Source organism: Ochotona curzoniae, unplaced genomic scaffold (genome assembly GCF_017591425.1).
Source record: "Ochotona curzoniae isolate NIBS_2020 unplaced genomic scaffold, NIBS_Ocur_1.0 contig_2855, whole genome shotgun sequence".
Classification (NCBI taxonomy): domain Eukaryota; kingdom Metazoa; phylum Chordata; class Mammalia; order Lagomorpha; family Ochotonidae; genus Ochotona; species Ochotona curzoniae.
Genome location: NW_024465615.1, coordinates 1,659,611 through 1,674,353, shown reverse-complemented (window position 1 = coordinate 1,674,353; position 14,743 = coordinate 1,659,611). Strand labels below are relative to the sequence as shown.

General features: G+C 44.8%; 1 protein-coding gene across 3 annotated transcripts in view; it reads right to left on the bottom strand.

Moving 5' to 3' along the window:
- The window catches only part of MAST2 (microtubule associated serine/threonine kinase 2), a 170,964-nt gene that overhangs the window by 47,476 nt on the left and 108,745 nt on the right, over nt 1–14,743 (bottom strand). For all 3 annotated transcript variants that reach the window (XM_040977770.1, XM_040977771.1, XM_040977769.1), the window contains one exon: nt 3,874–3,965. In XM_040977770.1, coding sequence (XP_040833704.1) covers nt 3,874–3,965 — 92 coding nt within the window. The remainder of the gene's footprint in view (nt 1–3,873; nt 3,966–14,743) is intronic.

Genomic DNA, 14,743 nt, shown 5'->3' with positions numbered 1-14,743 from the left:
AAGCTGGATCGGACCTGGAGTAGCCAGATCTCAAACTGCTAACCATGTGGGATGCTGGTGTCACAGTCAATGAATTTACCCGATATGCTAAAACACAATCCCAAGAGACAGAAAGTCTAACAAAGAATTAAAAGGAAATGTTAGTGATTTTAACAGGCATGAAGAAAACCACTGATGGTCTCATTAGTATACTGAATATGAATGGGAAAAGACATCTCTGAGCTTGATAATATGAATCCTAGAAAACTCTAGAGTTGAAAACCAATGGAAAAAGACTGGGAGGAAAAAAACAGAATATTTAAGAACTAAGGACAATTGCAAAAGATGTAACACAAACATGATAGAAATATAAAAAGGAGAAGAGAAAAAAGAACAGAAGAATTATTTGAAGAAATGATAAATCAAATTTTCCAAATTAACATCAGATACCAGGTCACAGATCCAAGAACCTCAGAAAACACAAAGCAAGTTAAATTCTAAAAGAAATGACAGGTAGGAATGTCATATTCCAAGTACAGAAAATCAAAGATTAAAGCAAAAATCTTGAAAGAAGCCACAGGAAAACAATACCTTACCAAAGAAGACTCACAGACAAGAATACATGTAACTTTTCAGAAACCACATAAGCAAGACGATAGTGATGTTGGGGATGAACTAACCTGGAATCCTATATCCTATAAAAGTATCCTTTAATAGTGCAATAGCCTAGTGACTAAAGTCTTTGCCTTATATATGCTGGGATCCTATGGACACTGGTCATATCCTGACTGCTCCACTTCTCATCAAGCTCCCTGCTTGTGGCCTGGGAAAGCAGTAGAGGATGGCCCAAGGTCCTGGAACCCTGCACCCACATGGGAGACTCAGAGAGGCTCCTGGCTCTGGAACAGGTCAGCTCCAGCCATTGTAGCCACTGGGGGAGTGGATCAGCAGATGGAAGATCTTTCTCTCTGTATCTCCTTCTTTCTGTAATCTGACTTTCTGGTAAAAATAAATTAATTAACTACAAAAAAAAAAAAATGAAGGAGAGGGATGAGCATTGTCCTATGGGGGTAAAGTTGCTGCCTGTAATGTCAGCATCTCATATGGGAGATGGTTCATGTCCTCGCTGCTCCCTTTCTGATTGAGCAGTCTGCTAATGGCCGGGGGAAAGCAGCTGAAGATGGCCCAAAGGCTAGTCCCTGCCACATTTGTGGTAGATCCAAATGAAACTCCTGGCTCCTGCCTTCAGCCTGGTTCAGTCCTGGCTGTTGCAGCCACTTAGGGAGTAAACCAGAGGAAGGAAGATCTCTCTCTCTGTGTAACTAGTCCAAATACAAAAATCTCTCTCTCAAAATAAAACAAAGCGAAGGAGAAGGACTAGATTATGAGATATAACAAGTCAAGCCGCCATCTGCAATGCCAGCATTCCATATGGGCTCCAGTTTAAGCCCCAGCTGCTCTGCTTCTGATATACTTCCCAGCTAAAGCACCTGGGAAAGCAGTGGAAGGTGGCCTAATCTATGGGTCCCTGAATCTATGTGGAAGACCTGGATGAAGCTGGCTTTGACCTGGCTAGCTCCAGCTGTTGTGGACATTTCGGAGTGAACCAGCAGACAAAAGATCTCTGCCTGCCTCCCTGCCCTGCTGACTCTGTGTGTAATCCTGTTTTTCTTCTTTTTTTTAAGACCTATTTTTCCCCCCCAAAGTGAAGGAGAAATGGGGCTGGCATGATGGCTCACCTGGCTAATCCCCCCCACCTCCAAGCATGGCATCCCATAAAGATGCCAGTTTCTGCCCTGGCTGCTCCATTTTCAATCCAGCTCTGTGTTTACAGCCTAGGAAAGCAGTAGAGAATGGCCCAAAGCCTTGGGCCCCTGCAGCTGTGTGGGAAACCCAGAAGAAGCACCTGGATCCTGGCTTCAGATAAGCTGAAATTCATAGCATAAACATAGCAGGATGCATATTATTCAGTAGAATTACAAGTTAAAAGTAAAGTTGAAGAGTGTTGGGATATTCCCTGGATGTAAACTTCGGGATGTTTGAGGGTGCTTCCAAAAGCTTGTAGAAAATGGGATGAATGGATAAATAAGTTACAGCACAAAGAAATTTTGAATTCATGCAGTTTGATCTCATAATACACATTTCATGAAAATGTTGTAGACCCCTTATGTGTATGAATTAAAATTTTTTGCATTTGGGACATGAACCAGCACCCACATGGAATCCCAGTGCACCAAGGCAAGGACTCTAGCCACTAGGCTACCACGCCAGGTCCCTGAGGTACCCTTCTAATAGACTGGTGATCTATACTCTGATTAGTTTGATTTCAGGCAAATCATCAGTGCTGCCTTTCTTAATTGCTCAGCAGACACAATTTGTAGCCACGGATTGGGTTTTTGCATCCATTCCCTGCCCCTTGATTTGCTGAGAGATGTAAGGCAACCATTTTGGAGAAATTCAGCATTACATTACATATACTAACTTAAAGATAAAGCCCACTGGCCTAGGCTGGCTGAAAAACCCAGATGTTGTTCTCAATCAAAGCCTCTTGAGTAGGAAATACTTAGTCCCAATTTCCAACTGCTAGGACTCTACATAGAGAGATAACCATCCTAGAGAGGGACAGCCAGTCATAATACTTACCCATACTCACATTACAGTTGTGAAACTAAATACAAGGTCTAGACATGCTAAATTTATTTCGATATAACAACAACAAAAAGGCCACATCTGAAGTGTGCTGTGTTCTTTGTAAGTTCTAGGATGGTTTATGCTATTTCAGTTAATTCCAAGACTCCTGTGCTCTTGACTGTAAGAGCAGTATTGAGGTGTTCACTGGTTCTTGTTAAAGGACCACAAATACAGAGTAGCTTGCCTCCAAGCTCAGAAAATCTAAGTGCAAGAGGAACTCTTTCCCCAGGGCAAAGGTCAGTTTCAGAATCGGGAGTCTCAATGCTTTCCAGTGCCTGCACATGTTCTGTGACTGTCCCTCAGTAAACTGTGAGTGAAGACAAAGAGCAACCGACCTTTGCCTGAGTTAGCCTGACGCTGACCTTGTCTCACTGCTTTGATATTCACATGGTCCAGGCTTAGGACAATAGTAGACACAGCTTACCAAATCCAGGCAGCAAGCTGGGAACAGCTTTTTAGGCTCCTAAGCCTGACCCATTTCCATTAACCCTAGGTTTAGAACTTCCATTGGAAACAATGTAGCAATGAACAGCTTAGCAGTACAGCAATCCCTCCAACAAATCTGAAGCCTGGTCTGGCTCCTCTGGGATATAAGAATACACATTTAAGCCAAAACACAAGGCTAACTCAAACTCACTCCCCTGGCAGGCAGAGGCTCCCTATTCAATGCAGTCCCCATCAATGTTTACATACTCCTCACCCAGAGGCAAGTCAATCTGTCCATATCCTGGAGGAGTCCACACACAGCAGTATGAATTCATGAAGTTACTTGCTTTAACTCCAGTATGTGAGGTCATAGGCAGTGAGAAATAAATATTGTTGCTTTTGTTGTCTTGTAAACTAACAAGGGGAAAGTTAACAGGAGTCCCATGGGAGAGCTGGTTAATGGATCCCTAACCATAAAACCCAAAAAGGCAAGAGTCTTACCAACCTAGAACAAACCAGAACAGAGGGTGTGGACTCAGGGTAAAAATCAGGCCCCATGGTACATATAACTTCAAAATAAACAAGTAAGATACAACTTAAGACAAAAGCAGACTGAACACATTCTGCAGAAACCAAACCCGTGAGCTCTGAATACTGCAGTGAGCCAAGTGCATTGACAACGCAATGTAATGAACTGCACCAAGTGAGAAGTAGGACAGAAATCTGGCAGCTGTGGCCAGGCTTCTGTTCAACCTTTCTGAACCTTCAAGCACTCACCTGTGTGGCCGTGAAGTGGTGAGTGTGGCCGGGGTAGTGTAGGTGATGTGCTAGAGGTCACAATTAAGCTCTTGCGGTTACTTGTCCGACAACTGTAATAAAAAGAGAATGTGAATTAATACAGCACCATACCATAGGCCTGGACACTTTAAGAGACCTTTGAGAAGCCGTAGGATAACATTATTCATTGTGAGTAGTACACTGTATGTACATATTAGGTGCCATGGCTAACTGGATCTGATCTCAGAGTAGATTCTGTCACTGCCTTGACTGCACTCTTCCACTGTTTAGTTCTGCTTTCCACACAAATGCAAGCATACAGTGAAGATGACTACTGCAAATTTAATTTAGAAAATAAAAACACGGGCCTGGCATGATAGTATAGTGGTTAAGGTCCTTCCCTTGCACGCCCTGGGATCCCATATGGGTGCCGGTTCTAATCCTGGCAGTCCCACTTCCCATCCAGCTCCCTGCTTGTGGCCTGGGAAAGCAGTCGAGGACGGCCCAAAGCCTTGGGACCCTGCACCCGTGTGGGAGACCCAGAAGAGCTTCTGGCTCCTGGCTTCGGATTGGCTCAGCTCCAGCCGTTGCGGCCGCTTGCAGAGTGAGCCATCGGTTGGAAGATCTTCCTCTCTGTCTCTCCTCCTCTCTGTATATCTTCCTTTCCAATAAAAATAAATAAATCTTTCTTAAAAAAACACAAAATATTCTTTTTCTCATAGAATTTTACATTCTCTCTATAAAAATGAAACTATGAACAGTCTATAAAATTATTCTTTAAAGAACTTCTTAATCAATGACTTCATGTCGCGCCCACGTGTCTTATTGTCCCGCAATAAGACTCAGACGCGAGTGAAGTCTTCTGCGGTAAAGTTTATTGCGCGCACAAAGATGAGGAAGAGGAAGGGGGCGACCCCGGCAGGCTTTCTGCTCTTATGTGCTGACTGGCCCCGCCTCCGCCAATGATAGGTCGGCGTCATGATCACGCAGGGTCCTGGGCGACTGGATTCGTCAGTCCCCAGTGTTCACGTGCCGGCCACGCCGCAGCTCACTGCACATGCGCTAGGCGCCTGCTCAGTACCGCGAAGGCTACGTGACTTCCACCACGCACGAAGGTGTGGCTTCTCCGGCCGGCGCCATTTTAGGCACAGCATGTAGCCAGTGCATACAGATGCGGCTTGCAACAACTTCAGTACTGCTCTTATTTTACCATAAATTACAGAACAAGACCTTTTATAAAAATGGCTTTGTATTACATGCTAATGCTTGAGGCTTTTTCTTGTGGTTGGACAAAAACCAGATCATAGTGAAAAAACTTCATATAACTATCACTAAAAAGTATGTACAAATTTATTTGCAAATCAGTCTCTTTGGAAGACATTAGGGAAGTTTGGCATCTATAATTATACAAATATTTATTTAACACATACTATGCACTAGGCATAATTATAGGTAACAGGGAAACACGGAACCAAATGAAGTCTCTGTCTTTACAACTGGAGTGAATGAACAGTGCTGAGAAAAGGAACAGGCAGGGTGGGGGTTGGAGGGCCGGGGAGTAGAATGGCATGGGAGCAGAAGCAGTGGTAGCAAGAGAACCTGACTAACCACTGATAGTAATGATACAAAGGGCCCAGAAACAGCAGATCTAAGAGGCAGAGGGAAAACTCAAGGTAAAAGCACTGAAATAAGAACACAATTGATACAGTCAACAGTGGGTGGCTGCTGGAAAGGAGCCAGACAGGAGATGCAGCATACAAGAGCTACAAAGAACACTACAGCCAAACCCTGCAGGGCTTGCACACCATGACAAGGAAGCAATGAAAATATGGTGAGAAACTGTTGGAAGCACTAAGACAAGTTCAACACACTTGTCTTATGTAAGACAACACACAGCTTATGTAAGAGCTTTCTGAAAAGCCTGACCTCACCCTAACTACATCAGTCACTGTCAAAATTCCAGGCCTCTGAGCCTGTGTTATATATATATATATATTTTATTTTTTTTAAAAAAAGACAAAACAATATCCACGTATTTAAAAAGCGGGGGTGCAGGGGGAAGCAGAGAAATAGACATGTATCATTTGCTGATTCACTCCCCAAATGACAACAATTCAGCCTGGACCAGGCTGAAGCCAAGAGCCAGGAACTGATCCAGATCTACCATGTGGATAGCCAGGTTCAGACTCTTGGGCCAGCAGCCACTCCTCCTCCAGATGGATTAGCAGGAAGCTGGATCGTAAGTGGGACTTCAACAGGCACCACAGTAAGCAAAGCCAGCATTTCCAACTGGCATACTGGGAGCACCATAACGCTGGCCCCAGTCTCCCATCCTTGACATAGCCTCCCACCACTTTTTAAATTACATTATGCTTCCTTGAACTCAATCTGTCATTAGCAAATTGTATATATTCTTGATTTTTTTTCTCTCAATGTTTACCTTAAACACTAAGTGAAACTTTACTGTCTTCCAAGACTATCAGAGTCCTGGGAAAATTCTAACCCTTCGAAACTCAATTTCCTACCTTTTAAAATTGAACCCTGAAACCAAGGGTAGCCACCAAGGGTGGCTGGTGTCCCTGCATATTGACGGGTCTTCTTTTTTTTTTTTTTAATAAAATTTTATTTTGACATTCTTTACATAGTTAATTAGGGTAAGAAGGTTCAAGGGCTATAGGAAAGTGGATAATACTAGTATGTTTTCCATATTGTTACCTTCATGTTTAAAAGGGGGGTATTAAGGGAGAAGGCCCACTCAATTTCCCACCCTCCCCAGGTCCCGGATGTAGGGCATGCTCTGAGGTTCTTGCTCAAGTGGTTTTGATATTGCAACCATTATGAATTGCTGTCAGTCTTGCCACTCCAAGCACTCTGAGGTCTTTGAAAAATCCACTGATTGACATAGTCCATCATAGCTGAGATGGTTGGTTGTTGCCAGCCATATCTGTATGTACTGGCTACATGCCGTACCCAAAATGGCGCCGGCCAGAGAAGCCACATCTTGGTGTTTGGTGCAGAGTCACGTAGCCTTCGCAGTACTGCGCAGGCGCCTAGCGCATGCGCAGTGAGCTGCGGCGCGGCAGGCACGTAAACACTGGGACTGACAAATCCAGTCGCCCAGAACCCTGCGTGATCATGACGCCGACCTATCATTGGCGGAGGCGGGGCCAGACAGCACATAAGAGTAGAAAGCCTGCCGGGATCCGAGCCTCTTTCCGCTTCATGTTGGTGTGCACAATAAATTTTACCGCAGGAGGCTTCACTCGCGTCTGCGTCTTATTGCTGGGCAGTAAGACACGTGGGCGCGACAGTTGGTTGATCTGTTCTGTCTTCTCTCTTTTCTTCGTTAGGGTTCTGAGTCCAGCATTTAGATTAGGAAGATCTCCAAAGAAACTTTTTGTATGTGCTACCAAGTACAGGGCCTGGCACCGTCCATCACTCCAGTCAGCTGGCGGTTGCAATTGCTGGGTTGGTTCTGTTTTCACTCCCAACTTCTACTGGAACCAATGGGTGTTGCAGTCCAGCCTGGTTCTGCCCAGCACATACTTGGCCCTCACATAAACCAGTGGGAGCTGCAGCCTAGTTGGAGCGACCCACAATAACCCCCACCAGGCCCACCCCTACCTGGTTTGCCAGTAAGTGTTAGCAGTAACCATCGTCCCACACCCCATTACCACCCAGCCCATATCTTAGTTATTAATACCTCCTGTACATTGTAACCCAAGAGGGATGAGCCCACTATTCCCCATGCCACCCCACCCATCATCTCATATCCATTGCGCCCCAACCAACCCACGCCCAAATTAATTTTTTAGCCCCATTAGTAATAAACCGCCTCCATCTCAAAACATCTCTATACCCCATCTGTCACCCTTATATTACATCCCATCACTACATTACATCCCCACCCCTTCCCATACACTCCAGCTTCCATACTTTACCATGCAATTCCCCACCCAAAGACCCTCACTCATCCCCAACCAAACATAACCCATTATTAATTTTCTCGTTACCCCACCTTAAACCTCACCCCCCACTTCCAACCAAAATATCACACTACAAATAATCTCCCACCCCTTACCCCCCACATTATCCATTCAAATCCTATTCATAATATTCCTCAACCTCCATTGACAATCCCCCCCTCATCCCAATACATCCCTATTTACTCAAACCCATTCCAAAATTTCATAAACCACACATAACAATCTCATACCCATCCTTTACATATACCATCCCTCTTCTAATCCCTTCACCACCACCTCCCCACACCCCCATCCCTTAAACCCTAACCCTATTTACCCATCTCCCCCCACACCTACCCCACCATACCACTCCTTCCATATTCAAAACCATCCATTCCAACCCCCCCACATTAACAATCATAATTCATAACCCCCCCTCCCATTAAATACCCCACCCCCTACATTCACCCCATTCACCTCCGATCATGGTCTGGCTTACCTGACAGGATCTATGTCCCTCCATGAGGGAGTTGCCAGGCTCCTCATCAAACCTTCTCCCAATGCCAGTTCACGCTTACCAGTGGGTCCATGACCATCCCAACTCATCCCACCTCCTTCATAGCATGAATGTGGCTGTGTTCTGATGGCCTTCGACCCAATCGTTTCTTGCTGTTGATTACCAGCCCCCATGTTTGTCCATAAAGCCCACCTATGCTCACACAGCTCATAGGGATGATACTTGCTAGTCCATCCCACATCTTCCCTGGTCCCCAAGAAGCCAGGGGATCGGGTCCAGCCCGGTTCGTTTCAATCCATCTCAGTCCACCCTTGTGCCAAGGGAGACTACACTGTTTTCCATACCCAGATACCAGCCCCCCTTCCAGGCCACGCGCCTCTTGGTGGGAAACTCAGCCCAGCTAGGGTTGTCCCCTTGGCTCCCCAACGAGGTCTGTTCCCAGCCATAGATCACTTGCCTGCCAATGGATGCTCTGACTCAGCTTGGCACAGCCCCTCCCCTGTCCCGAACGCTGCCTTAGACACTGTGGCTTAGCGTCCCTGGCTCATGCAGACCAGTAGGTACAAGAGCCTAGCTCGGCATGACCTCTGCTCCCTCCTGGTCTCTAGTTTTACTTGTGGGCTAAGGTTTGCTCAGTCATGCCTGATATACTCTGTTCCATTACCAGTTGACACATTGGCCAGCTGTTGGAGCTACTTTTGTAGGACAAGCCCCAAGCCATAGCTTCTGCATGGACTGGTATTTGGTGCTCAGCATTATTAGTGATTACAAGTTTTACAAAGGAAGAGTTACTGCCTGTTTCAGGTCCAAGAAGCACAATGGGTTCAACCTGAAGCTAATTAAGCAGCGACTCAAAGAACCAAATCCCCAGAGTTCCCAGGCCAGGCGGCCAGCAGGCGAAGCCTAGCACCAAATGGCGCACTGGCAGGTCTGGGAAACAGCTCAGCATGTGCACATGGCGGCTGTCCGGGACCAAGGCATGGGATGCCCTGTCCTGAGACCCACCAGCTGCCGGGAGGCTGCTGGAGGTTTAAATAACCCAGGCCCAAGGTCGCGCCCCTCCCAAATCCCATTCACCTACCCATGAAGGCAGCGGGTGGGTCCCGGACCTGCCCAGTCCCGGAAGCCTCCCCCCTCGGTCTACTCACCCCAAAGGAAGCAGCCCCTGGAACCCAGCAGGCCCGGGAAACAGCTCAGCACGTGCACATGGCGGCTGTCTGGGATCCAGGCATGAGACGCCCCGTCCTGAGAACCACCCGAAGGGTCTTCTGAGCATACGCTAGCTGTTGTGTTTCTCCAAGGCAAGTAAATCTCAGCCTCTCCACAAACCTCTACTAACCTTCCCAGAACTTCCAACCTTCCCACCCCCACCAAACTCATCTGCCAACATCACTCCTTTCACGATGGAAAAAAAGGAAATGACACAAAGAGAGCTACCTACTCCACCTCAAAAACCAAATAGGCTACCTGAATCTGTGAAGTCACTTTCACACCTGTTGTAACAGCAGGAAGGCGCATGCAACTGCCAAAGCTGGCTTCCCTGTTCCAGAAGTCTACACCCGCACTATCTTCTCCCAACAACTTCTTGAAACATTAACCTCCACTCAGAAGGGTCATTCTCATCAGCATAAAGCCATGTTGTCATTTCTTCTACCTTAAACAAAAAAGTTGTTCACAGACAATTCTCATATACCTATACACCTGCTCCATTTTGAGCTCACCTATTCGGAAAAAACATCAATACAGACGTTCTGGACTTGTTGTCTTTGTCTCCTCTTTTTAAAGTCACTATGTAGCCCACACCAGACACACATACCTATTTTGTCACTGAAACAACTGTTCATAAGTTCACCAGCACCACCAAAGGGAAGCTCAGTTCTCACCTCAGCTATCAAATCATTTGACATTAATTATAACTCCATCCTTTAATGCAATTAGAACATAATTAACACTCAATAAAACACACAGATATTACATATTGGGCTTGAAAAGACTTGAATCATTCTATGTACACCTACAACAATGTCTCAAATGACAGAATATTCCTATTTCCCCAGAAAAAAGATTCATCCTTCCAGTCATTCTATAGTCCCTAATCACTTCCTTTTATTACCATGTTAAACCTGCTAATGGATTTCCTTTTCTTAATTGTTTAAAAAAGATTTATTTATTATTTACTTGGAGGGAAGAGTTACAGAGAACAAGAAAGTTCTTCCATACATTGATTCACTTCCCAAATGGCCTCAACGGCTAGGACTGGGTCAGGCTGAAGCCAGGAGCTTCTTTCATGTCTCCTATGAGGATTCGGGAGCCCAAGCACTTGCGCCATCTTCTGTTGCTTTCCAAGATGCATTAGCAGGAAGCTGGATTGGAAGCAGAATAACCAAGAATCGAACCAGCCCCCCATATGGAACGTTAGTACCATAGACCTGTATGTCATGATGTCAGCTCCTAGATTTCTTTTAAACGAAATTATCTCCTGTTTGTCAGGCTTCCCTTGTTCAACTTAATATATCTGTAATTCTCCGAGAGATGCATCTTAGTTTCTAGGACATGATGCTTTTTTGTTTCTCCTCCACACATTTTTTATTTTCTACCTGTATTTACTTCCATAAATAAAACATTATGTTTATCTTTTTCAATCTGTCTTATTTCATTGATGATCTCCAGTCCCATTCATTCTGTTCCAATGTCAGGACGTCATTTTTTATGAATAATATTTCATTAAATTTACTTATCTAATAGTAAACAAGTTTTTTAATATTCATTACAAAGGTGAGGAATGGGAATTGCAGATGCATGTGGCCTCTGATAAAGATGAAGAGGTTCAGGGAGGGGAACAGGGGCAAAAGATATGTGTCCAAGCAATAGTAGGAAGAGGGTATACCACTCTTCTTGCTAGACTACATTAGTGCATTGGCCTCACCTAGCCCACTCCCAGCCTGGCTCTCACATGCACCATTGGGTACAATGGCCCCAGTTAGGGCAACCCCTTGAATGCTTACGAGGATTCCACCAGATTTAACTCTCATGTGCACCAGTAGGCCTGACACCAGACCCGACTAATGCCCACCAGAGGTTCTCTGGCTTGGTTGAGGTAACCCTCCAAAATCCCTACCATGCTGGCCCCAAGACACAGCTATGCTGGTGGCAGGTGCTGTGAGCTAGGCTAGCCTGTCTCCAGATCCAGCCCTTTAATCCAGGCACCAGTAGGTGCAGTACCACAGTCAGGGAAACTCCTTATAACTACACTAGGAGATACCTCACACCTGGCTCCCATGCACAACAGCAGTGAATGATTATTAGTATATAATACATAAATATATATAATCATCAGCTAATGAATATCTAGGTTGATTCTATATCTTTGCTATTGTGAATTGAGCCATTAACATGGGATTAAGACTTTTTCTTTCATATGCTGATCTTCCTTTTTGGGGTGATATATTCCCAGAAATGAGATAGCTGGGTCATATGGTAGGTCAATTTCAGCTTTCTGAGGAATTGGTTTTCCATAATGGTTGTACCAATTGGTATTCCCTATCAACAGTGTTATTACAGCATTTTTTCTCTACAATCTCATCGGTACTTGTTATCCTTTTATTTCTGGATAACAGCCAGTCTAACTAGAGGTAAGTGAGGCCTCACCGTGGTTTTAATTTTCCTTTTCCTGATTGCCAGTGATCCTAAGCATTTTTAATATGTCTGTTGGCCAATATGTTTCTTCCTTTGAAAAATTTCAATTCATTTCCTTTGTTCATTTCTTTTTTCTTTTTTAAAGATTTATTTATTTTATTGGAAAGGCAGATATACAGAGAGGAGGAGAGACAGAGAGGAAGATCCTCCATCTGATGATTCACTCCCCAAGTGGCCGCAATGGCCAGCGCCATGCTGATCTGAAGCCAGGAGCCAGGAACTTCTTTCTGGGTCTCCCACACAGGGGCAGGGTCCCAAGGTTTGGGCCGTCCTTGACTGCTTTCCCAGACCACAAGCAGGGAGTTGGATGGGAAGTGGAGCTGCCAGGATTAGAACCGGCAACCATATAGTATCCCGGCGCATTCAAAGTGAGGTCCTTAACCATTACGCTATCATGCCGGACCCAGCCTTTGTTCATTTCTTAACTAGACTACTTATTTTCTTGTTGAATTTCCTGAGCTCCTTAAAATTCTGAATACTATTTTCCTTATCAGATGCTCTATTCATTTTTAATTCTCCTTTCTTGGTTCCTGATCTCTAAATTACTTAGGGTTATGGTGTTCACATTTAAAATAAATGTTGTTCTTTATCAATGCTCTTTCTCCAAATGATTTCCTATTTCAATCATTACTTTATAATTTCTAGCAGGTAATGGACAGAACCTGGCACCGCATTAGTTGGCACATAAAACAGTCAAGTCTGAACTCACTCCAGATGAGGTTTCTTAGAAGACATTCCAACTAGATGGCTGGGTTCAATCTCCAGCCACAGGGAAAATCACAATATATGTCATTTAATCTTGCAGTGCAGGTGTTAGGACTGGGCCTCCTCAGTTGTTGCTGCCTATGCAGTGATCAGCATCAGATGCACAGAGGGGACATGACAGCCAGTTCATCTTGGCCAGTGGAGGATGTCAGAATATGGAAAGCAGAACAGGTTGGATCACTCTCCTGGCCAGGCTTTATAACATGCCCGAGTTGGTGGATGCACACCGAGGCAGACTTGGTCAGCCAATAGACCTTGGAAAGATCTTCTCAACCCAGGTGAAACCAAGCCAACAATGATTCAGAATTATCAAAACTACCATAACACCCTTGGAACATTCTTCTGCACACTGAGGTCTTCAAAGGCATCATCAAAGGACTATGCACCCATTCCCAGCTGCTAATATAGTTTGAAAACAAGGAGTGGTCCCTCCTCTGCCCCCTGCAGAGACAGGAAAAAAAAAGTGGAAACATCTGTCCTATACATTTCCCTCTGCACTTTAATCCTCTCCACCCTAATCAGAAAGCCACATGGGCATAATTCCTCTCAACTATGTAAACAATGTTAAAAATAAAATTAAAAAACTATAGGCTCCATATTTTTTTAAAAAAACCTTTATTGGAAAGTCAAATTTACAGATAGAAGAAGAGACAGTCCTCCTGTCTGCTGGTTCACTACCGAAGAGACTGCAATAGCAAGAGCTGAACCAGTCTGAAGTCAGGAGCCAGGTCCCCCATGTGGGTGGCAGGGTTCCAAGGCAATGGGCCATTCTTGACTGCTTTCCCTGGCCATAAGCAGGGAGGTGTTTGGGAAGTAGGGCAGCCAGGACACGAACCAGCACCAATTTGGGATCTCAGCGCATGTAAGGCAAGGATTTTAGCCACTAGCCTTCCAAGCTGGGCCAAGGCTACATAACATTTTTATTTTTGTTTCTGTTTTTAAGATTTATTTATTTTTATTGGAAAGTCAGATATACAGAAAGGAGAGACAGAGAGGAAGATCTTCCGTCCACTGATTCACTCCCCAAGTGGCCACAACAGCTGGAGCTGAGCTATTCTGAAGCCAGGAGCATGGAGCTTCTTCCAGGTCTCCCACGTGGGTGCAGGGTCCCAAGGTTTTGGGCCGTCCTTGATTGCTTTCCTCGGCCACAAGCAGGAAGCTAGATGGGAAGCGGGATCGCCAGGATTAGAACTGATGTCCATATGGGATCCTGGCACATTCAAGGTGAGGACTTTAGCCACTTGGCCATAGTGCCTGGCCCAGGCTCCATAACTTTTAAAGAGTATACTTGAAAGACAAAGTAACACACACACACACACACACACACACACACACACACACACACACACACACACACGAGGGGTTAGGGTTGGGGAGAGAAAGAAAATGATACCAGACAGAAATGTGTACCAATAAATAAAAAAGGAAAATGCTTTGGTTCATGTCCTAGCTGTTCCACTTCCAATCCAACTCGCTGCTAAAGTTCTTGGGAAAGCAGAGAATGACATAAGTCCTTAGGCCCCTGTACCCTTGTGGGAGAACCAGAAGATGTTTCTGGCTCCCGGCTTCACACTAGCTCAGCTCCAGTCATTGTAGACATTTGGAGACAATGAAGCAGCAGACAGAAGGTTATTTCTCTCACACGCTCTTTCTATCTCTGCCTTTTCAAGTAAATAAATATATCAGTTGTGTCTTTTCTAAAGGAAAAGCATCAGAAATGGTAGATATATGGATAAATACAAATAGTGTATTTTTAAACTGTCTTTGTAGAGATTTTTAATGAAGATTTTATGAATTTATTTTGATTTTTGAAAAGGAAAGAAGAGACATATTCTATGTAATAGTTCATTCCCAAACCAAAAGCCGAGAACTCAACCTGGATCTCCCAGATAGGCAGGTACTCAAATATGGAGAGATGATCTGCTGT